We start from the raw sequence: 22,654 nt of genomic DNA, 5'->3' as shown, positions 1-22,654 counted from the left end.
CCCCCCAATCCCCCAAGGGCCCCCCTCACTGCCAGGGGCTCCAGCACGGGGGTGTTGCCCATGAATGTGGGTTTCTGGCTGGATGCTCTCTGAACGTCTCCCCTGAAGAGCCACCTAGTGCGGGCCAGTCGCACTGGGGGTTGGATTGCCTGTGCTCAGATCCTTCCTGCCTCTTTCTGGGGTTTGCTGGAGGCAGGGGAGGGAGGTGGCAAATAGCTCCAAGGCGGGGAGCTACAGGGAGACAGCTGCCAGTGGTGTTGGGGGGCCGTGGAAGCACTCTGACAGGCAGCCCTGTTCCTCGCCAGAAGGGTCCATGTCGGAAAGGAGCGAGCCCCTGTCTCTGGGACCAAGCAAGCTCACGCCGGCCCACAACCGAGGGGTTGCGGTAGCTGAGGTCCTGGACCTGGTAGTCTCGCTGACGTGAGGTTTCCTTGCACTCGGGAGAGCTGAGGATTTACAAAGGACAGTGTTCAGCTCCGAGAGCTTGCAGCTTCCTCGCTAGAGGCGGCCACCTCCCTCCCCCTTGGGCGCTGGTCCTTGATCATCCAGTAGGACCAGTTGCCATGACCGTGGGCCGTGGGGGGAAGGGGCACGGATACCCTCGCTGTTTCCCGCAGAGGATGTGAGGGGAGGGGAGCTTGTGTATAAGGGTTCTGGAAGGGCCTGTGGCTGGCAGTGTCAGGGATGCCGCCCAAACCGCCCTGCCCGGCAGACGAGAGAGGCAGTTCTAGCAAACTGGCCAAGCAGCCTCAGCCTTTGAGTTAAATAGACTTGACTTCCCGTCCCAACTCTGCCCTTACTGGCTGTGCGGTTCTGTGCCTGCGCGCGTGCGTGCGTGCGTGTGTGTGTGTGTGTGTGTGTGTGTGTGTACAAGTTACTAACCCTTTCCGAGGCTCTGTTTTCCCATCTATAAGCTGCAGGTAATAGGAAAGCTGATGACTGGCGCTGTTTACGATGAGAAGAGACAATGCAATAACGCGTACAACGTACTTAGCGCAGTACCTGGCATATAATAAATACTTAAAGAAGGGGTTTGGCGATCGTTCTCAGGCTCGTCTGCAGGCCTACCCCTGCAACTTTATAAATGAGGAAACTGGGGCCAGAGAGATGAGGACATGTGCTCCCATCCTGTAGGTCCTCAGTCTGGGGCACACCGCCCCGACCATGCCCAATCAGCGCAGAGGGGTGGCAATGGGGTGCGGGCTGAGAGGCCCCCCTCTGCACACGGCCAGTCCCTGGTCCCGCAGCTCTCACCCACACTCCCGCAGGCCCCTGCCACCTCTTGCTGTAACAGCCCCTCCTAGGTCACCCCATCTAGACCTTGGCTCTGGGAGGGTGGGGCCCCACACGGGCTTGTCCACCCAGCAGGCTCTACTCAGCCTTGTAAGAAGTCCCGGAGTAAAAGGGAGGCAGAACCCCCACAAAGCACTTGCCATTTGCTCCCTCCTTTGCACCTCAGGAGAGCTCGGCAAGGTACTCCTTGCTCTCATCTTGCAGGTGGGGGAGCAGGGGCGGGGGGGTGCTCTGTTGTTGAACACGTGAGGAACTGGGTGGAGAGAAAGCAAGTTCCCTGGGGCCCCTGTGCTTCTGAGGTGGGTCTGGGACTCACGTGCAGTCTGCCCGCCTCCAGAGCCCACTGTCCCACACCGCCTCCGCTGCCCACGTTTCCGTTTCCCCAGAGTGAGAAGCAAAGGCTGGGGCGCCTGGGAGGCTCAGTCGTTACGTGTCTGCCTTCAGCTCAGGTCATGATCCCAGGGTCCTGGGATCGAGCCCCACATCAGGCTCCTGCTCAGCAGGGAGCCTGCTTCTCCCTCTCCCACTCCCCCTGCTGTGTTCTCTCTCTCACTGTGTCTCTGTCAAATAAATAAAACCTTAAAAAAAAAGCAAAAAAAAGCAAAGGCTGCTGGTGTCTATGGTGGTGAAGGAAAGACAAGTCCCTGCCCAGCCAACTGCCCCCTCACAAAGGCACAGCACTTTACAGTTAGCTGGGTGCCTTTGGTTTTGGGACCTCCCTTAATCTACACACTACTCTTGGATGGAGATGGGGTGGGGGTGTTTGTCTTTTTTTTTTTTTCCCTAAGGAGGAAACAACTTCGCAGTAACTTACCCAAGGTCTGCCTGACTCTAAAGACCTTTGCACAGAGATCCACCTGTGCCTCAGTTTCTCCATCCGCACAAGTAATCAGTCTCCAAAGCCCTTCTCACTCCTGTGGCAGAAGAAGGGTCTGTGGTATAGACAGAGGCCAGCGCTCTGTGGTTCAGAGCCAGGGGACCGTGGACAGACTTGGGACTACTCTGGGCTCGGGTCCCCTGTGTACCTTGCCAGGGACAATGCCCCAAATATTTGTCCATGGAACAGATGACGTACAAATGGGAAAGCATTCAGAAAATGTCCTCCTTACCCTGCCTGGCTCCTGGCAGCCTTCGCAGTGGGACAGGGGGAGTTTTCAAGATGACCTGGCTGAGGGTAGGTGTCAGATTTCAGACAAAGTTATTTTTACCCTTGGGGGTGGAGGGAGGCAGGTGATGTTTAGGCTTTTTTCTAGAATGGGGTGAGGGGCGGGGTGGGAGTTGGGCCTCTGGTGGGGAACCTTACCTGACCTCATGGCTGGCATTCTCCTTGGCCTACATGGGGTGACACTGGTGGAGATTACTGAACAAACTCATTCATTTGGTCCACAGTGAGCCAGGCACTGTGCTGGGCCCTGTGGATACCAGGAATAGAGAGACAGGGCTCCTGCCTGGTGGGTCTTCCGATCCAGGCCACCCAGACACCCCCACAATTGGGTGAACGAGAGAGGGGAGGTGCACGGTGCCAGGAGCATGAGAGTGGAGAAGAGGGGATGGATTTGAGAGGTGAGTAGGCTTTGCAGAGACGAAGAGGGCTCCAGGCACAGGGAACAGCATGGGCAAAGGCCCTGCGGTGGGAGGTGTGGCAGGACACTCTATGGGGCCTCATGGGCCTTGGTGAGGGGTTCTTCCTGGAAGACACACCCTTCATGGTTGGAAAGAGTCTTGGAGATTATCTAGTTAAATGTCCCACTTGACAGATGAGGAAACTGAGGACTACACAACTAATAATGAAACCTATCATTTTTACCATGCCAAACACGCCCGCTTCCAGTATCTTTTTTTAAAAAACTTGTTTGGCGTTTTACATTTAATTTATGTTAAATTAGCTGAGTTACCTGATATTCATCTAGAATTGTTTCTCTTAAGAATTAAAAATAATTTATCAAGGTAGAATACACATAATATATAATTCACCGTTTTCATATGTACAGTGCAGTGGAACGTGGTACGTTCACAATGTTGGGAACCACCACCGCTGTCTAGTTGCAAATCATTCCCGTCACTTCAAAGTAAAGCCCCTTACCCTTTCAGAAGTTTCTCCTCTGGCCTCCCTTCCCCAGCCCCTGACAAGCGCCAGTCAGTTTTCTGTCTCTATGGGTGTGCCTGTCCTGGAACTTCACCCAAAGGGAACCACGCAGTGCGTGACCTTTTGTGTCTGGCTTGTTTCACTCGGCATGGTGTTTTTGACATTAAGCCATGTTTTACGTATGACCGCTTTGTTCCGTCATATGTGCCCACCACAGTTGTCCACCCATGTATTCACCGATGGACGTTCAGACTGTTTCCACCTTTTGGCTATTGTGAATAGTGCCGCTGTGAACATGGGTGTGTATACATTTGTTGGGGTCCTTGTTCTCAGTTCCTTTGTGTTTGCAAAGTCATATGGTGTTTCTATGCTCAGCTTTTTAAGGACCCGCCAGACTGTTTCCAGAGTGGCTCCGACATTTTCTATCCCCCCCACCCCGCAACGTACAAGGGTTCCATGTTCTCCAGACCCTTGCCAACACTTGTCATTGTCCATGCTTTTGCTTATAGCCATGCTGGTGGGTTCCCTGTCTTTTAGAATCCTCACTGAGCTCAGGTTCTTTTATTTAACTTTTAGACAGATGAGGAAACGGAGCCTTGGAGAGGTAAAATAACTTGTCCAAGGTCTTCTGGGAAGGATGAGCTGATAAAAGTTCCGTTTATGTTCGCTTTTACAGGCAGATAACTGAACTGAAAATATCCTGTGAGGTTCTACTTCCGAACGAGGTTTGGGGCTACCCTGAGGAAAGCTTGTCCTTACCTCAGAGTTCCTACTATGCCCTGTATCCCTTCTCCCTTCCTCAGCAGGTTGGGGGTGTAGGGCAGGATTAGAAGGCTGGAGGCCCTCCCATCCCCCTCTTTCATGCTGGGAGAGCATAAGAGCTGGTGTCGGAAGAAAGGGGAAACCTAGTGTCTGATCAGACCGCGCACTCTGGACAGAGACTCTGGAGAGACCCGTGGCCTCTGTTCTCCCTGGTCACTGACTGGCTGTGTGACTTGGAGTCCTTTGCTTCCCCTCTCTGAATCTTAGACTGGAAGAATTTCTTCCATCTTCCCCAGCCCAAGACCCCGTGAAAGTTCTGTAGACATGTAAATGCGGACTTCGCCTGGCGAGTCTCGGATTGCCTTAAACTCCACCACTTCCGGGGGCCTTAAACTCTACCACTTCCGGGGGCCTTAAACTCCACCACTTCCGGGGGCTGCCCAGAAGCAAGGTAACCCAGTCGGCTCATCTGTAAAATGGGTAGAATAATAACGCTTCACGGGAAGATGTAAACATCGTTGAGATGATCCATATGAAATGTCCTAGCACAGAACTCCATACCCCGCAGGTGTTCAGTAAATGTCAAACCACGTGAATGGCACGGAGCAGGTGCTTACTACTAATACTAATACTAATTTTCTGCCTTTCCCACTCCATAACCTCGGCTGATCTCAAGTCCCAACGCAGCCTGTAGCCAGAAGTAAAATGAGGATGTTGCAGACGGGCTGGGGACCATTATTGGTCCTATAGAAGCAGATATGAGCTGATGTTCTCTGACAATTAGAAGCCTATGGAACAGCCTGCTGGTGTCCTTCTCCCAGCCCTTAGGCTGGCTTCCGGGTGAGAGCGCTCTCTTTTTATCTACGAGTTTGGTACCCACTGTTACCCCCCTTTCTTCTTTTTTTGTCTGCTGGGAACCTCAAGGCAAAATGCAGTTCTCGATGGCAGCATACTCGAGCAACTGCATTCCTGACATAATCTCGCCTCCCTTATTTGGTTTCTCAGCTTTGTTTGCATTTCAGCTCTGGTGCCTGTGGGGTCCGGTGCCTGTGGGGTCTGTGTGCTGCCTCAGAGCCTTTTTCGGGAGGAAGGTAGGGAGTAGGCCTGAAGGGGAATTTGGGAAGTTGACAAATGCTCCCACTTTGCTGGTGGGGAAACCACCAGAAGGACACCCTGGTTTCTCTGAGAGGCTGGATCCCCCTTTGTGGGGACAGGCCATCTGGTTTGGACAGCTTCCTTTCAGTGCTCAGAGTGGCCTGGCCCAGACAATCAGGCCTTTCACGGGGCCTGGCCAGTGGCTCCCAGGCTGGGCCGAAGCTGCTTCTCCCCGCCCCCTGGGGGACTGCCTTCTGGGTCCCCACCCCCTCAGAAAGTGGGGAGGGAGGAACATGGGCTTTGCAGTCTCCTATCCAGGCTGGAATTTCTGTTCCACTGTCACTGGTTTCTTGAATTCTCACAGAACCTCGCAAAGGGGCTAACAACCTTGTTCCCTCGCTGGGTTGCCCCGAGGTTCTGGTGAGAAAGTACGTTGTAAACACTCAGTGCGAACATGTTTGGGTCTCTCCCGGCTATACTTCTGTAGAAAGCCCACACTCAGCTTTATGATGGCTAATAGGAATTGCTCGCTCAATGTTGGCCATATGATGGGTGTGCACTGGGAGCCTCAAACATTGAATCTCGTTCAAGTTCATCCCCACAATGACACTTAGAGGTAGGTGTTATAATCCCATTCTTACAGATGAGGAACTGAGGCCCACAGAGGTTGAGCAGCTTTGCCCAAGGTCACATGAGTTAGTTGTGGAACCGGACTTGAACCCAGGCCAGGTCGACCCCTAAACCCTATATATAGACAGCCTCATGTCATGGTGGGTCAGTTGAGAGATCACGCAAGGCTGCTGCTCCCTGCCAGGACAGGTGGGTCTCCTCTGCTCTAGGCCTATTGTTCCAGATGGTTCCAGCAGGCACTAAGATCTCTCTGCTGGCTGGTCTCGTTTCCTGGCTCATCTCTGTAGGCCACACCCTTCTCTGGGAGTCTTCCACCGGTCCTGGAGACTCCTTGGCCCCTCTCTGACTGCACCTAGTATTTTCCCACCTGCTTCCTTTGGCCCCACAGGTTGCATCACCCAAGCCACTGTCATTCCACTCCCCCTTTCTGCTGTTCTTCATGTCCTTTCTGCCTCGTCTTCAAGCCTCAGCTCTAGGGCCACCCTGTCTCTCGTGTTTTCCTTGCTTTTCCTCTTCCATACGTGTTTATCTGGCACCTGCTCTGTGGCAGGCCTGAGTCTGTCCCCGTCCCGTGGGAATGCCTGTCTGATGGGGGAGGTGGCTCACAAAACAGTGACCACACAGCTTGGTTAGGGCTGTGATAGAGGCAGACGAGGCTGCGGGGCCAGGGAGGCCCTCACTCTCTCTGGGGAAGAGGTGGTGGGGGCTTGAAGATGGAGGAGGGAGGGCTCACCTGGCACATAAGCAGATAAAGGGATCCTAGGCAGAAGCAGCACCCACATGGTGGGGGATGGAGCTGGGTGAGAGTGGTGCCTCTGAGCAATGGCATGTGGTCAAGAGCCTGGGAGAGCAGCTGCAGGAGCTGCAGAGTTGGGCCTTGATCCTAAGAGCAGTAGGGAGCCACTGAGGAGTCTTGAGCAGGGGAGGTGTCTGGTTAGTCTTGCTCTTCAGAAAGGTCTGTGTGGTCCTAAGGGACAGAATGAAGTCCCACGATGGGGGGAGTTATAAAGACCGGGCCTAGTGTCCCTGCAAGGCGGGACACAAAGTTATGGCTGTCGTGTTGGTGAATTTGCTGTCGGGAAAGATGCGTGTGGTGCTTGTGGAAGCTAGAAGGAGGTGGAGAGACTGGAGGCCTGTGCGCAGGCTATGGGAACGGTCTAGTGAGCTAGCAGTGCCTAGTGGGGGCCTGAGCTGTCAGGGTAGAGGGGAGCCTGAGAGTTTAGGGAGGCAGGTCACTGGGACTTGGTACTTGGAAGAAAGAGGAAATTGAGGTTAAGTCTGTTGGTGTGGGGTTGCTGTCACAGGAGGGCTCATCCTGTTTCCTCGGCTGCGTGACCCAGGTGCAGCCTTTCCCTCTGTGTGCGTCAGTCTCCCTAGCTGTGAAGGAATTGGGTGAAGTGGCCCCTCCTGCTCTGACCAGCAGATCTGTGACACGGCTGTGGCCCAGGAGGAAGGACGCAGAGCTCGTGGTGTAGCCAGCTGAGGCCGAGTCTGGGCTGACCAAATCTGGCCAGGTCTGCAATGGTCTGGGGCCAGTGTAGGCACATTTACCATCTGAGAGGGCACATCTCTGACCCCCAGATGCCCTCCCCACCTTCACAGCAGGCTCTGCCCTCTCTGTCAGCTGTCTTGGCTCAGCCTGGCTGGGCCGCTGCAGGCCCTGACTCCATCCAGGGCCTCTGCTCTCCCCGTGACTGGCCCTGGGAGGAGTGGCCCGGCTCTGGGGCCCCATTGGCCAAACCTTGTCTGGGCTGCACACGCCCCTGCCTCCCAGGCTGGCTGCCTGCCCACCTTGGGGTAGGAGGAGGGCCAGCCTGGCCTGCCATGACGTGGGCAGACTGCCTTGGAGCCAAGGAAGGAGTTGGAGTCTGAGAGGCCGTGCCTGGGGCCACTGGTCCTGCTCTGTCCCCTCTACTTGCTCTCCAGCCCAGAGGCTCTGCGCCCTTCTCTTTGATGAGAGTGGCAGATGGCCACAGTGGGTCTTGTCCCTCCGTTTGCCTGGGAGCTCGTCCCTGCTCAGAGGAGCACAGTAGTTCCTGTCTGACAAGGTGACGGGACCTCTCAGCTTTCTCAATGGAAATGTTAGCTGGGCACGCGAGAACCCTGCAGGGGCAGCGTCCAGAATCCTGGAACCAGGACTGGGGGTGCCTGAGGGATTGACCATCTTCCCCTGCCCCTGCCTGCCCAGTGAGTGACAGAGGAGGTTCAGGAGGCCTGGAAATGTGCTCAGAACCACATAGCACCGGAGGGACAGGGCTAGGATTTGAACTCAAGTCTGTCTCTGCTCGTCCCTCCACAAACCTTTGATGAGATCCTACTGTGTGCTGGGCCCTTCTAAGCACGAGCACTAGCGTAGGAGCTTCTCAGAGGGAATGTTTGGTCCGGGGCACAGAGGAAGTGCTCAGTGAATGAATGAATGACTGAATGAACCAGGCAAAGATCCTGCCTCTTCCAGGCCTGTAGAATCCAATGGGAGGGTAGCGACTCTTTTTCATAGAACAGGAAATAGGCTGGTGAGAGCAGAGACCGACTAGGTAAGAAGCAGAGGGAGGACTGGAACTTAGGTGTCCCACCTGCCAGTCTAGGGCTGTTCCCATCCTCACTTTCCACATCTGTAAAATGGGGTCAGCGGTCCTCACCCTCTGCCCTCTTTGTGGGGATCCAGTGGGGTGGTAGATGTGAAAATGAGTTTGTGAAGCAGGGACATTGTGTAGGGCTTCCCTGTGTGCATGCCTGGAACTGCCCAGAGATCCCGTATGGTCTGCTCTCTTTCTCCGGGCTGCTTACCCTTTGCATCTTGCTTCCCCTGTTTCCCTAGCTTGCTCTGTGGCTCCTTTCTGGAATGTTCTGCCCAGAATTCCTGGCTGTGGGATGGGTTTGGGAAGAGTACGGGTAACTGAAGTCTCTCCGCCTCCTCCCTCCACCATCTCCCACACCCAGAAAGGCAGCCACGCAGCCACATCTATGCAGGCCCCCAATGGACAACAGGCAGGAAATGTCTTGGCAGTAGTTACCATGGTGACAGGTCCTGCCGCTTGGACCACAGTGGCCTGCCAGCTGCCTGCAGGAGCCTGCAAGCCTGGCAACCTGGCACCCCGCAGGCCTCTTTCCAGGCTGAGTGCTCCTGGGGCTGCCCTCATCGCTCTCCTTGATGCCGAGCACTGTACGTTCTACCCAGGGGCTCTCGGGAATGAGCTGCCTCTCTGGGAACCCATAAGCTGTTCTGGGTCAGACAGGCCTGGTTCGAATTCCAGTTCTGCTGCTTGGGGGTTAGTGACCTTGAACAAGTCACGTTGGTGTGTTTTGAATTTATCGAATTAGGTATGGGAGCCTCGTGAGGGAAATTATCCAAGGAGGACAGACCCCAGCACGAGAGCCATCCTTGTCCCCATCTGTAGCTGTGGCAGGGTCAGTGTTGGTCATGGCACTGGTCGCTGCTGAGTCCAGGCCCAGGGCCCTGGACTCATCTCAGCCCCAGGAGTAGACAGCATGGTGTCGTGGGTAGGACCTCAGACTCTGTAGCCAGACCTTGGGTCACAGCTGGGTTCCGGCACTCACTGGAGCCTCACCTGTAGAGTGAGGTGGCGATGAACCCACCTTAGGGATTTGTTGTGTGGATACAATGGAATTTGCACATGCACAGTGCTTAGAAGAGTATCTGATGCCTAGTAAGCGTGATGTAAACGTTGGCGGTGACTGTGACACTGGCCACGAGAGCTGGAACTCACGTCGGTCCTCCCACAGGCAGGTGTACTCAGCTCTCATTCACAGCCTGTTAGGGAGAGCAGGCCAGGCAGACAGGAGGCCCCCTTCCTCATCCCAGCCCGTCCAAGGTAGTGCCGCGTATGCCCCATCCCTTCCGCCTGGGGACAGGCAAGCTGGGCCCTGGGCAGAAGCTCCACCTCCAGTTCATGAGTTTGAGGATTTTCTCTGCTGCTCCTCCAGCTGGCAGCTGCTGTAGCACCGGCCTGGATCAGACAGCTGGTCGGTGACGGCCCGGAGCCCTCCCGGTCAGGAAAGCCAAGTGCTAGGGACAGATGAACACCCAGCGGAGACGCGCCTCTGATGTCATCTGAAGAATGAGGGAGCCCGAGGAAGGGCGCTCGGGAGCTGAAGTAGGAGCTGCTTCTGGGAACACTTTATTGGGAACACATCCCTAGACTTGACTGTGAGAGGGCTCACTAGGCCTCCCTGCATAGAGAATGAAGGTCAGTCTGGGGCAGAACATTAGGCAGCTGGCCCAGAAGCAGAAGGGAGGACTGAATTGCCCTCCCCCTCCCTCAAGTTCAGCCAAGGTCCTGCTAACAGGGAGTTGGTGGCCAAGAGGAAACTGGGCACAAGTGGCATCCAGGGAACCCCCGGGGCTCTGAGAGCCTAGGCTGGAGGATGGTGGCCACTCTTGGAGCTGGGGTCTGGGGGAGGTGGCCCCGGGGTGCTCTCTGCTCCCCCCGTGGCACTCAGGTCGCAGGACGGGCGTTGCCGGGAGAGGCTGCCCTGAGCTGACCCTGCCGCCCCCCCTTCCCCCAGGGCATCGCGTCTGTGTTCTCGAACTGCACGTCCCGCAAGTCGGCCTCCCGCGCGCAGACCGCCCACGGCGCCATGGCTGACGGCGAGGGCTACCGGCACCCCACGGAGGTGCAGATGAGTCAGCTCGTGCTGCCGTGCCACACCAACCAGCGTGGCGAGCTGAGCGTCGGGCAGCTGCTCAAGTGGATCGACACCACCGCCTGCCTGTCCGGTGAGCCTCTGCCGGGCACCGGCGTCCTCCGCGGGGCGCCGCAGTTGTAAGCGACGGGCACTGTCCCCCCCAGCGCCGCACTCAGTCCTCATTCTGCTCTTGGCTCCTGCTGTTCCCCCTGCCTGCAACACCCCCCCCGGCTCAGCTCAGACCCCCCCGCTCACCCCCAGACGCCCCCACTTGTGAGGGCTGGCCTGCGCCCGTGGGTCCCCGCTCCTGCACCGTGCTGCCCCAGCGGGGCCGCCCCGACGGGCCTGAGGGCGCCGGGAGCCAGGGCCACGGCTGCCTGCCCTCCTGAGCTGAGGGGAGCTGAAGTGAGCTCGTTTCGCTCCTTGTGGAGTCTGAGTATCCTCCCACCCACAGGGAGCTCGCAGTCCGGTGGGCGCACAGACGGGTGACCCCTGCCCCCCGGCGCTGCTTGATGGGGGCTGGGCAAGAGGCAGAGTTGGGTCTGTGGGAGAACAGATCTGGGGGCAGGGGACGGATTCCGGAGGGACTAAGGTGGAGGTGAGCACAGTCCCCAGGGTAGGAGTGACTCAGGCAAGGAAAGGAGGTGGGTGAAGCCCATGGCAGAGGCGGGGCACCTGGGAGGGCTGGGGAGTAGAATAGCCCAGGGGGATCGTTCAGTCATTCAACAGCTGCTCACTGGGTGTCTCCCGTGGGCCAGGCACTGTTCGACCTGGCCCAGCAGTGAATGAGATGGGCAAAACTCCTGGGCCTCAAGTGACTTGCAGGCTCCCATCAGGGAGAGACACCAGGCAGACAAAACCCGGATAAATAAACAGGGTCAGGGTGTAGAAACCGAGGTGAAGAAAGTAGAGGAGGGTGGGGGTGCAGGCCAGGAGGCACAGCCTTAGCTCAGGCCACCTGACATTTGCTCAGAGGCCTGGTGACATGGGCACACTGCTAACGCACGGCTTTCTTCCGACGCCAGCCGAGAGGCACGCTGGCTGCCCCTGCGTCACCGCTTCCATGGACGATATCTATTTTGAGCACACCATTAGGTAAGTGGCCCCTCCTGCTTCTTGGTCCCCTTGGTCTGCCCGCCACGAAGCCAGGGCCCCTCCTCCATCTCCCTACCTGGTCGGCCTGTGAGCTGCCTGGAACCCTGGAACCTGACTCTACTGTCAGGGCCTCTGCGGAGCGAGTACAGGCCTGTCTGCAGGGGCTCTGGGAGACCCATGGACCAGGAGCTGGCTTGCTGCTGGGTGCTGTGGGGTGGGTTCTCACGGCCAGGTTTGCAGTTGGACGTTGCTGAGGCAGCATCATGGGGTGCTGTGGGACTTTGGGGAAGCCAGTGTCTTTCTCTGGGCCTCTGTTTTCCTATCTGCCGAATGGAAGGGATTAGACTTAATTGGTGCATATCCTTTCAAACTTGGACATTCTCTGTGGGTCGTGGGTCATTGGACCATAGAAAGTTTCCTAGGCAAGGACCCTTGGCAAAGCCTGAGTCAGAAGCTTGGGTCATTCAACTTCTGCTTACATACCTCTGGGAATGAGGAGTTCACTACCTCACAGTTTTTTGTTTTGTGGTTGTGTTTTAAAATGTCTGTCCTGATTAGAAAACTCTGCATCGCCCTGTGCTGAGCTTTGCCTCCATTTAGCTTTGCTGGGACTCGAGGAGCATGCCAAGCCCTTAGCCCAGGACAGGCTGCAGGGTCTGCACACAGTGTTCTGGCCTCCAGGCCTGCTCCTAAACTCACTGTCAGTGCCTAGGACATCAGACACCAAGGGCTGATTCATGGCTTTCTGGGTACCCAGCATGTTGTGGTTAAGGAGAAAATTTGGCCAATCCCTGTCTTCATTTATTTGGTACTTTGTCACTACTTGCACCTGTTCCGGACCAATGCCCATGCTGAGTTTGGGGTATGCAAAGTCAACTGGAACATGGTCCCTGTGCCCCAGGAGCTCCCCTTTGTCGGGAGGCAGATGTAGAGACATAATTTCAATTCAAAGGGGTACCTGTCTTGCTAATAATGACCTCTCACAAATGAGTCAGCTGTGTAACACTTTTTCTAAGTATCTCTCTTTTTTTTTTTTAAAGATTTTATTTATTTATTTGACAGAGAGAGAGTTAGCCAGCGAGAGAGGGAACACAAGCAGAGGGAGTGGGAGAGGGAGAAGCAGGCTCCCAGTGGAGGAGCCTGATGTGGGGCTCGATCCCAGAACTCCGGGATCACGCCCTGAGCTGAAGGCAGACGCTTAACGACTGAGCCACCCGGGCACCCCACTAAGTATCTCTTATTTTAGAGTATTTTTGATTTACAAAAAAGTTGTATCACAGAATATCATATGGAGAGTTCCTACATATCTCACACCCAGTTCCCCTATTATTAACATATTAATTAGTACAGTACCTTTGTCACTATGAATGAACTAATATTGATGCATTATTTATAATGTCTTTTTAATACGTTAGCTTATTTAATCCTCAGAACAATGCTACGAGGTTCTGGCTATCAGTATCCTCATTTTACAGATGAAGAAACTGAGGCACAGAGAGATGAAATAACTTGGTTAAGGTCATACAGCTAGTGGAGGACCCAGGAGCCTCTTGTTCTTAACCCGTGGGCCACATTTTCTATATGTCTAGGGGTGAGTGTAATGGCATAGAGTTATGGGGGGCTTCCTGGAGGAGGTGTTCGAGCTGGCTTCAGTACCATCAACACCGTATGTAGTGACACTCTGAAGGCCAGGGGAGCTGTGTCTGGGCCAGTTCTAGATCTCTGCTGCCATCACAGGTTTTGGCACTCAGAGGAGCTAGGGAGGAGAGGGCTGGGGGTAGGGAGTGGACTTGCGTGGTGAATGGACCCACTGCAGGACTCAGAGAGTGAAGGTGAGTCTGGGCCAAGGAGGGTGTGGGTAGGAGGGGAGGCCAGAAAAGATCCTGGGAAGGAGGGCAAGCTGGGGATGGGTCAGGAGCAAGGTTGGTGACCAGGAAAGGCCTGGCTGCCCCTGAGGAAACCTGCAGAAGGTTTTTTGCTTTGTTTTTGGTTTTAGCCATTTAAAGATATTTCAAAATGTATCTCTAAGTGGTAAGAACTCCTTTTAAACATAACCTCAACGTCATTACTACACCTAAACAAAATTGGCAATAATTTCTCACGCACGTCAAATAGCCAGTCAGCATTCAGGGGCCCGCACTGTCTCCTGATTTTGTTTCTATTTTATTTTGCTTTATAGTTGTTTTTTGTTCAAGTCAAGATACAGATAAAGTTGCAATTGGTTGCTGTGTCTCTTAAGTTTTTTTTTTTTTAAGATTTTATTTATTTATTTGACAGATAGAGACAGCCAGCGAGAGAGGGAACACAAGCAGGGGGAGTGGGAGAGGAAGAAGCAGGCTCATAGCGGAGGAGCCTGATGTGGGGCTCGATCCCAGAACGCTGGGATCACGCCCTGAGCCGAAGGCAGACGCTTAACGACTGCGCCACCCAGGCGCCCCTCTTAAGTTTTTTTTTTATCTATAGATGCTACCTTTCCCCCAGTACCCTGTCTCCTCACCATCTCTCTCTTTTTCCTCAGAATTTATTTGTGGAGGAGACCTGGTCATTTGCCCTCTCAAGTTCTCCACCATCTGGGTTTTGCTGTTAGCATCACTGTGGTGTCATTTAATATGCTCCTCTGTCCCCTGCCAGTAAATTGGTCCTGGGGAAGGGCTTGCACGGGGCTCACATTGTTTGTGGGAACTGCCTCTCTGTAACGTGAAGAATACCCAGAGGGTGCGTTGGGGAGCTAGAGACTTGAGGGTGCCCCTCCGGAGGCTGGGCAGTGACCCTGGGAAAGGAGCCAGTTTGGGCTTGAGCTGTGCGATGGAAGAGTCAGGAGGGAAGAGGAGCTCAGGAGTCCAAATGGGTGTCTGCCTGGCTTTGGGGGAAGCTAGTGAGGAGGATAAGGGGAACGAGAGGAGGGGGAGGAGAAGAGGAGGAGGGGGAAAAAGAGGAAGAGGGGGAAGAGGAGGAGGAGGAAGAGGGAGAAGAGGAAGAGGAGGAGGGGAAGGAGGAAGAGACATAAATATCTCTCTTTTTAGTACCACAGAAAATAGACTGTTATTTTTATTTTAGGGATCATGGAAATTTTTTCCTAATTTCTTATCATGAAAACTTTCAACACTCTAGAAAACTTGACTAGTGCAATGATCACCACCAGTGAGATTCAAGAGTTAACATTTTTTGGCTAAATATGCTTTATCTGTATATGGATAAATAAATACACATACTTCTCTCTCTCTTTTCTCAACTATTTGAAAGTAAGTTGCAGACATCATGGTACTTCTTCCCTCCACAGGTCAGCCTGCGTCTCCTAGAAATGACAGTCCCTTCCATGCCTGTTAGGACTGCTGACAACAGAAATGGACAAGTCCTTGGCGAACGTGGGCTCCTATTATTTATGGAGCTCCTGCTGTGGGGCCGGGCCTGGCGCTGGCTCTGTCACACCCCGTCCCACTTGACCCTCAGTAGTCACGCATCTCGGTACTTCACAGACAAGGAGATAGGCTCAGAGAGGCAAAGTGACTCACCCAAGGTCACGCAGCTCAGTAGTGTGACCGTCATGCTAGAGCTGGACTGGAGCCCAGGCCCACGTGACTCTTCCCACTGTGTCCACTGCCGCCCCTTGACAGGCGGGCCCCTTGGAAGGGACCCTTCCTAGCTTTGGGGAGGAGGCTGTGTATTTGAGGAAGAAGTTCGCAACTGTGCTGTCTATGTTTGTGAGCTAAGGCACAGAGAGATGAAGGGACTTGCTCAAGGTCGCCTCAGCCCCTGTCTGGCTCCTCCTCCTCCTGGCTTACCCTCTCTGATGTGCAGTACCCCCCCAACCTACCTGTCACGCTTATCTGGAGGCTCTAATGAGGTAATGCACACTGCTTGGCACAGAGTAGGCATTCTTTGCATGTTTCCGTTTTTCTTCCCACCCTCTGTCTATAGTCCCTTGTACTTAGTAGGCATTCAATATACGTGGAATGCATTAATTCAGTAGGCCACTATTTATGGAGGGCATACCCTGTGCCGTGTGCTAAGCCTTCAGGGGTCTATGGTGAGCAAGACAGGTATGATCCTGGCCCCAGTGGAGCTTAAGGATTGTGGGCGAGCCAGGCCCATCTGTTGGAAGAAGTGTCGGGAGGGTGAACCTTATTGAGTGACAGAGGGGCGGGGCAGGTGCCTAAGGGGGTACTGTTGAGCCTCAAGCAAAGAGAAGCTTGAGCGTTCACTGCACAAGGGGGAGATGAATGAAATCATGCCTCCACCTCCCTACCTGTAAGATGAGGGGCTAATGCTATCTCGCCAACTTGCTTTGAGGACTCAGTGACATTGCCATTGTGAATATGGTCTGTAAGCTGTGACATTCCCCTGCCAGTTCCCCTCAGCAGAGGCCCTGCAAGTATCTGGGGCCCCTCTTCCTTCCCTCTCTCCCCTCTGGAAGGCCCACCTCCTGCTTTTCTCTCCCCAGTGTTGGACAAGTGGTGAATATCAAGGCCAAGGTGAACCGGGCCTTCAACTCCAGCATGGAGGTGTGTGGGGTGGTTGCTGCCTGGCGGTGGGTAGGTGGGTGGCTGGGGTTTCTACCTGCTCTCCCTTCCCAGCCCCCAGCCTGGACACACTCACACTCACAGGGCCCTGGTGGTGGCAGCACAGTTCTGAAACAGCTGGCAGGGCTGGGAGGATCCCAAGGATCTTCCTGTCCAATACCCCATAACACAGAAGGGCAAACTGAGGCCCAGGAAGGGGAAGAGACTTGCCTCAGGTCACCAGGTCACATAGATTCCAACCTGAAACTTGACCTTCAGCCTCCTGGGTCTTCACACCTCACCTCAGACCCTCTTCAGCAGCCAGGTGATCTTGGGAAAGTGTGGAAGGCAGCCACTGGGCCTGACCCTGGAGGCAGCAGGGCTGGAGCAGGGAAAGCCCTGAACTTCAGTGCGTTACCTTACCTCCCACAGCCTCTGTCTCTCCGTCTGTGAAATGGGAGCATGGTTCCTACGCTGCAGGGTTCTTAAGTGAGCTCGGTGAGCTCTGGGGGAGAGACTCTCTTTCCCACCTGTAGATGGCAGGCCCAGGCAGCTTCCCCTAGCCAGGCCACTGGTTACTGAGGAGCCACTGAGGCTGGAGTCCTGACTGCCTCTGTGTACCCTCTGGACACCCCCCAGATGTCTATCTTTCAATGTAGCCAACATTTTACCTACTTTAAGTCCTTTCCTAGATACAGTCTCATTTTCATTCTCTCCTAGGTATGCTCACTCCCATTTCATTTATCCATTCACTCATTCATTCATATTTTAAGTAGGCTCCATGCCCAACGTGGGGCTTGAACTCATGACCCTGAGATTAAGAGTCACACCTGAGCCAGCCAGGTGCCCTATGCTCACTCCCATTTTATAGATGAGGAAATCAAGGACGAGAGAAGGGAAGTGACTTGCCCAAGGCTTTCCAGGGATCCAGGGGTAGAATCAGAACCTATCTCAGCTTTTTGGCCTCCTCGACTCAGTAGGTGATACAGAAATACGAGTCCTGGCCTGGGGTGGGCCTTCCTGTCTCATCGAGTGGTGGAGCCTCAGGTTGGGAGCTCCATTTCTCCCTTCCTCACTCCTCCTACCTTTTCTTCCTCTCCAGGTGGGCATCCAGGTGGCCTCTGAGGACCTGTGCTCTGAGAAGCAGTGGACCGTGTGCAAGGCCTTGGCCACCTTTGTGGCCCACCGAGAGCTCTCCAAGGTAGGGAGCTACACCCATCTGCTTGTTGTGGCAGGCCAGGACCGGGGTGGTGAAGCTGGGGGTTGGTGGAGGGGTGGAGGTGGGGGTGCTTCAGGGAATTCAACGAGGACGCTTCCCCCAGCTGTGGCCAGACCCCAGCCACCTTCCCTCGCTCCTCTTCCCCACCTCTCCTGTGTGTCCCACATGGGATTCTTCAGATCTCACCATTCCCTTACGTGTTCTATCGACCAGCCCCCCCATCCTCTGTGCTTTTGCCAAAGAAAGGGGACTGGGGAGATTTGGAGGACGAAAGTGAAATATCAGTCAACATGGAGACGGGAAGATGGGGATAGAGAGGGGACGGAGACTTGTAACCCTCCAGCAACCCCAGGTGTACGATGAGGCTGGGGGCACAGGCCCTCCTGCTGTTTCAGGAAACCTGTCCTGAGCACCCCCTCGCCACTCCCACCCACAGGTGAAGCTGAAGCAGATCACGCCGCGGACGGAGGAGGAGAAGATGGAGCACAGCGTGGCGGCCGAGCGCCGACGCATGCGGCTGCTGTACGCGGACACCATCAAGGACCTCCTGGCCAACTGCGCCATTCAGGATGGTGAGCGGCCGTGGGTACGGAGGCCAGCTGGCGTCCTGCGTGCCCCCCTCTGTCCTCAGCCCCCGCTGGGCAGAGGGAGGAAGGGAGTCCCCTTGGGACGTCCACGCACTGTCCTGATGACCCTCTTGCCTCAAGGTCTCCATCAGGGAAGGGCATGTTTGGGCCTCTTGCTCAGCGCCCAGGAGCTGTGAAGGTAGAATTAGGACACGAGGAAAACCCTTTGTTGTCCACAGAATGTATTTGGATCTCTAGGATTCAAGGTATTGGGGAAGGTACTATTGAGCATGGCCTTGAAGACTGTAGGATTCTTTACAAAGCACATATATATATATATACACATAATACACATATAGACATATATACATATGTAAATAATATGCATATAGACATACATATAGAATAAAAAGCAAGACTCTCTCCTACCCAGAACCCAGACCCCTCCAGTTACTCCTTTTTGGGCACCCTTCCAGAAGAGTCCCTGCCTATTGAAGCATACTATGTATTATTTAGCTCTATCTTTTTACCCAAAAGGGAATATACCGTACACACTGTCCTGTATCTTACTTCTTTCCCCTTGAAAGTACGTCTTGGAGATTGCCCTGTACCAGCACACAAAGACCTCCTGTGGAGTGGTAGGATTTTGACAGATGGAAAGAAAAGGAAAGGTTTTCCTGACGGAGAGCGCAGGCTGGGCAAAGGCCCAGAGGGGTAACCTTGGACTCACTCACCGATCTCCAGCGCGGTAGGATGTGGGGTCTCCCTTGAAGCCTGGAGGAGGCAGCTGTAGGACAATTCAAACATAGTTCAGCTGCCCAGAGTGGGAGAGAGCAGGTGGGAGCTGTTGGCCCCGGTAAAGCGGCAAGGGGGGCTCCCGGTTCCTTGTGCTTATGTATGTGGGATCTGGGGGCTGTGGCTGGGGAGGCCTGGCTCTTCCTGGTGTCTTTGAGATCCCCCCAGAGCCATCCATCCACTGCAGCCCTCCCACATCCCTCTTGTCCTGACAGCCCTTCTACCCAAGGGTTAGTCCCAATGCCTTAGCGTGGCACCCGGGCCCTTGGCTGGCCACGCAGCTTTACCTGGTGCTGACCTTTTACTTGCCCTCGGCTCCACCTAAGCCAAGGCTTCATTGCTTCCTGTGACTGTCCTACCCATCCTGTCTTCAGATCTCAGCTCAGCCCCCTCGCCCCCCCACCTGCCTGTAGCATCTCGGAGCAGCCTGCAAGCCAAGTGAAAGGCCACCTCTCTGACGGGCCATACCCGATAAGGTCTCTCTCCCTGGTTGATGGGAGACGTGTGGCACCTCCTTGGGTTGGGGGGATCATATCAGCATCTGCTTCTCTGACCCCCCATGGCCCTGCCCACTGTTGGGCCTCTCCTACTAAGAATCTTCTGATGCCATTGCCCCTGAAGGACAGGGCCTGTCAGGGCAGAGGGAGGGAAGAACTATCCTTTTGAGAGTCTATCTCCTAGTTTGGTGCCAAGCGCTCTAGAATCACGATCACACTTCATCTTTGCAATCCTCATGGGTTGGTTCTGACATCTGCCCTTCACCAATGAGGAGACTGAGGGTCAGAGAGGTTCCCTGACTGGCCATGGTCATACAACCTGTGTAGGGTGGTGCTGAGGTTCAGACCCAGGTGTGTCTTCTCTGCAAGTGGGTGTCCCGCCCGCTGCCCCGCGACAACCTCACCTGCCGCATCCCAAGTCCTCCTGTTCCTAACCCGGGGCTGGCACTCTCAGTGCCTCCCTCTGCCCTTCCTGGGTCAGATCTGGAGAGCAGAGACTGCAGCTGCATGGTGCCGGCCGAGAAGACCCGCGTGGAGAGCGTGGAGCTGGTCCTGCCCCCCCATGCCAATCACCAAGGCAATACCTTCGGGGGCCAGATCATGGCCTGGATGGAAAATGTGGCCACCATTGCAGCCAGGTGAGGGGCGGGTGCACTGCCTTCCCCCTCACTCTCCCTCTTTTCCTTGGCCGGCTCCCTCTGGGGGAGAAACCCCAGCTTGGTGTTGGCATTCAAGGCTTCAGGAGTTTGGCTGTTCTGTTAGGGAAACCTAGGGCTTTCAGACCGGGAGAGCCAGAGAGGAGGGATTTTTCTGTGAGCCGGCCGTTCCCTCCTCTACTCAGAAAACCTCCGCAGTCCTCATCACCTGCATGGAAAATGCCACGCCCCTGGCTGGCCCGGTGCTAGGTGCTAGGCGCTAGGCCTCCCCTTGGCCTGGCACTGCCTCCTGGTTCCTGTATCTTATGCTCCCTGCCATTCCCATCCTCCGCATTCCCAGCCCTGCCTTTACTCATGCTCTACCCCACCCCCCATGCCACTTCCTCTCCTTTTGGTCTGCTAAAGTCTACGAAGCCTCTGTAACTCTTCCCTTCTCCCTAGAGGTGAAAACAATTCCTTCCTTCTTCCAGAATCTCTGCCCTTGTCCGGGGCTTGTTCTCTAGATATGGGGGTATTTTTTATAGCTATGATAACTGACATTCACTGACTGACCCTCATACCTCTATGACTTTGTATTTGCTGTTCCCTCTGCCAGGAGTGCCCTCTTCAACCCATGTCTTCCTCAGCCAGGGGAATTACTCCTCACCTCTAAAGAGCCTGGCTCAAGTGGTCCCTCCCCTGTGTTGCCCCCGTGGGACCCAGTGCATAAACGATGCCATTTCGGGCAGCCCGGCCTATGTGTGTGATAAGATCTCAGAGGAGAGTCACAGCCCAGATAGTCAGGGAAGGCTTCCCGGGGAAGAGCTCTTGAGCTGGACCTTGAATGACAAGTAGCTTTGGGTAAGGGGAGGGCTTCTGGGCAGTAGAAGCAGCAGGTGCTGGGGTTTAAAGGGAAAACGGGGAAAGGATTAACCCAAGCCCTGTCCTTTCATCTGTCGCCTCAAGCTCAGCTGCTTGCTAGCCGTGCATAGACCTGAGTGTTCTAAGCTGTGAAATGGGACTTTAGTTCTGTTTCTCTGAGCAGAAGTGTCCGGGTTGGATGGGAGTGGCTGGGTCTGTGGCTGGGGGAGGGGGAGAGGCTGGCGCGGGCCTGTGGCTGAAGCACTGGGGCATTTATCCTGTCTCCCCGACCCTGGCCTCCTCCAGCCGGCTGTGCCGTGCCCACCCTACGCTGAAGGCCATTGAGATGTTCCACTTCCGAGGCCCTTCCCAAGTTGGGGACCGCCTGGTGCTCAAAGCCATTGTGAACAACGCCTTCAAGCATAGGTAAGGGGCGGGACCAGGGCCCCCTGGGATTGAGGGCTCTTCCTGACCCAAGAAGGGGCCCAGTTGCAAAACTGCCAGGGACCCTTTCCCCTGCAGTCGAGGCCCATGAGGTCTAAACCCTGCCCAGCTGCTAGGTGCCTTCACCGTGACCAAGATGCAGCTCTGCTCTTCCCTCGTCTGGGCTCCCCAGCCCTGCGGCTCCTGCGGTCTCAGATCATACCCTGTGCTCAGCGTGTCACTGTCTCTCTTCCCAGCTCCTGCCTCTGGGCCTGGCGTACTGTGCGTGCTCACATCATAGGGCCCCCTCTTGCCAGTGTTCCCTCATTTATCAAATCCTTCCCCACCTTTCTCTGAAAACAACAATTCGTTCCCGGAGCCCTTAATTTGGAGTGAATCCTGATACCTCCGAGAAAGCTTGCTTTAAATATGTATCTGTGTTGGTGATTTCAAAGGTCATAATGTAGCTGTTAAAAGTGAGGAGGCCACAGGGCACCTGGGCAGCTCAGTCCTTTAAGTGGCTGCGTTCGGCTCAGGTCATGATCCCAGGGTCCTGGGACTGAGCCCCGCATTGGTCTCCCTGCTTCTCCCTCTCCTTCTGCCCTTCCCCATGCTCATGCTCTCTCTCTCTCAAATAAATAACTAAAATCTTAAAAAAAAAAAAAAAAAAAGTGAGGGAGCCAGGCTCTCTGGTTTCGAGTTTGGCTCACCTTTTACTGGCTGTGTGGCTTAAGGCACGTCACTGAACATCTCTGAATTTCAGTTCTTTTTTTTTCTTCTGTCTTTCTTTTTCTTATAACTGTACTCTTTGTTTATTTATTTCAGGGAGATAAAGAGAGCCTGTGAGCAGGGTGGGGTGTGCGGGGTTTAGGGTGGGGTCAGGGGAGGACCGAGGCAGAGGGAGAGAGAGAATCACAAGCAGGCTTCACGCTCAGTGTGCAGTCCCACACGGGGCTCCAGCCCACGGCCCCGAGATCATGACCTGAGCCGAAATCAAGAGTCAGATGCTCAGCCGCCTGAGATGCCCGGACGCCCCCCTTGAGCTTCGGTTGTTTTGCCCATGAAATGGGGCTCGCCACAGCTACATCATAGTTGTGAGGACTCAGTGCGGTCTTACGGGTGGCAGGCCAGAGAAGGTGTGAGGTGCAGGATCATTGTCACTGTCACGGTCATTACTCACCGTCTGACCGGCGCACGGTCTGCTGCCGTGGGGGGGAGGGCCCTGAACATGGAACGGCAAGGCCCCCTTCCAGTCCAACTTCCCTTCCTGGCTGTTGTGTGACCTTGGCCCAGTGACTGTCCTGTCCTAGGTCTTGGTTCCCCCTCCGCATACCGTCCGCATGCTGGGATCGTAGAGCTTCCTAAGCGAGGGGAATGGGGTGGCTGCTTGCTTGTAATTCATGAAGACAGATATACAGAAACGGCAACAACCGAACTGTCAGGAGCACGGCTGTTAGAGCCCTTGTGAAGATGTGCGTAAGGGACATTTTTTCCAAGTAGAGTCTGCGCCCCCACCTTCTTGCTCATGTCCTTCCAGAATCCTTTGCAGTT

At 54.9% G+C, this 22,654-nt stretch overlaps 1 protein-coding gene across 7 annotated transcripts in view; it reads left to right on the top strand.

The window, feature by feature from the left end:
• The window catches only part of ACOT11 (acyl-CoA thioesterase 11), a 47,197-nt gene that overhangs the window by 11,872 nt on the left and 12,671 nt on the right, over positions 1-22,654 (top strand). The window contains exons 1-8 of one of the 7 annotated variants that reach the window (XM_044383847.3): positions 4,831-4,981; positions 10,394-10,604; positions 11,539-11,608; positions 16,050-16,110; positions 17,210-17,308; positions 17,763-17,898; positions 19,639-19,822; positions 20,987-21,106. In XM_044383847.3, coding sequence (XP_044239782.1) covers positions 10,466-10,604; positions 11,539-11,608; positions 16,050-16,110; positions 17,210-17,308; positions 17,763-17,898; positions 19,639-19,822; positions 20,987-21,106 — 809 coding nt within the window. In that variant the 5' untranslated portion in view covers positions 4,831-4,981; positions 10,394-10,465. Of the gene's footprint in view, positions 1-4,830; positions 4,982-9,653; positions 10,075-10,393; positions 10,605-11,538; positions 11,609-16,049; positions 16,111-17,209; positions 17,309-17,762; positions 17,899-19,638; positions 19,823-20,986; positions 21,107-22,654 lie in introns of those variants that run through there. The other 6 variants (XM_044383845.3, XM_044383844.3, XM_048220490.2 and 3 more) reach the window with 6 other exon arrangements.

This window comes from Ursus arctos, unplaced genomic scaffold, assembly GCF_023065955.2.
Source record: "Ursus arctos isolate Adak ecotype North America unplaced genomic scaffold, UrsArc2.0 scaffold_12, whole genome shotgun sequence".
Classification (NCBI taxonomy): Eukaryota; Metazoa; Chordata; class Mammalia; order Carnivora; family Ursidae; genus Ursus; species Ursus arctos.
This window is presented reverse-complemented; position numbering and strand designations above follow the sequence as displayed.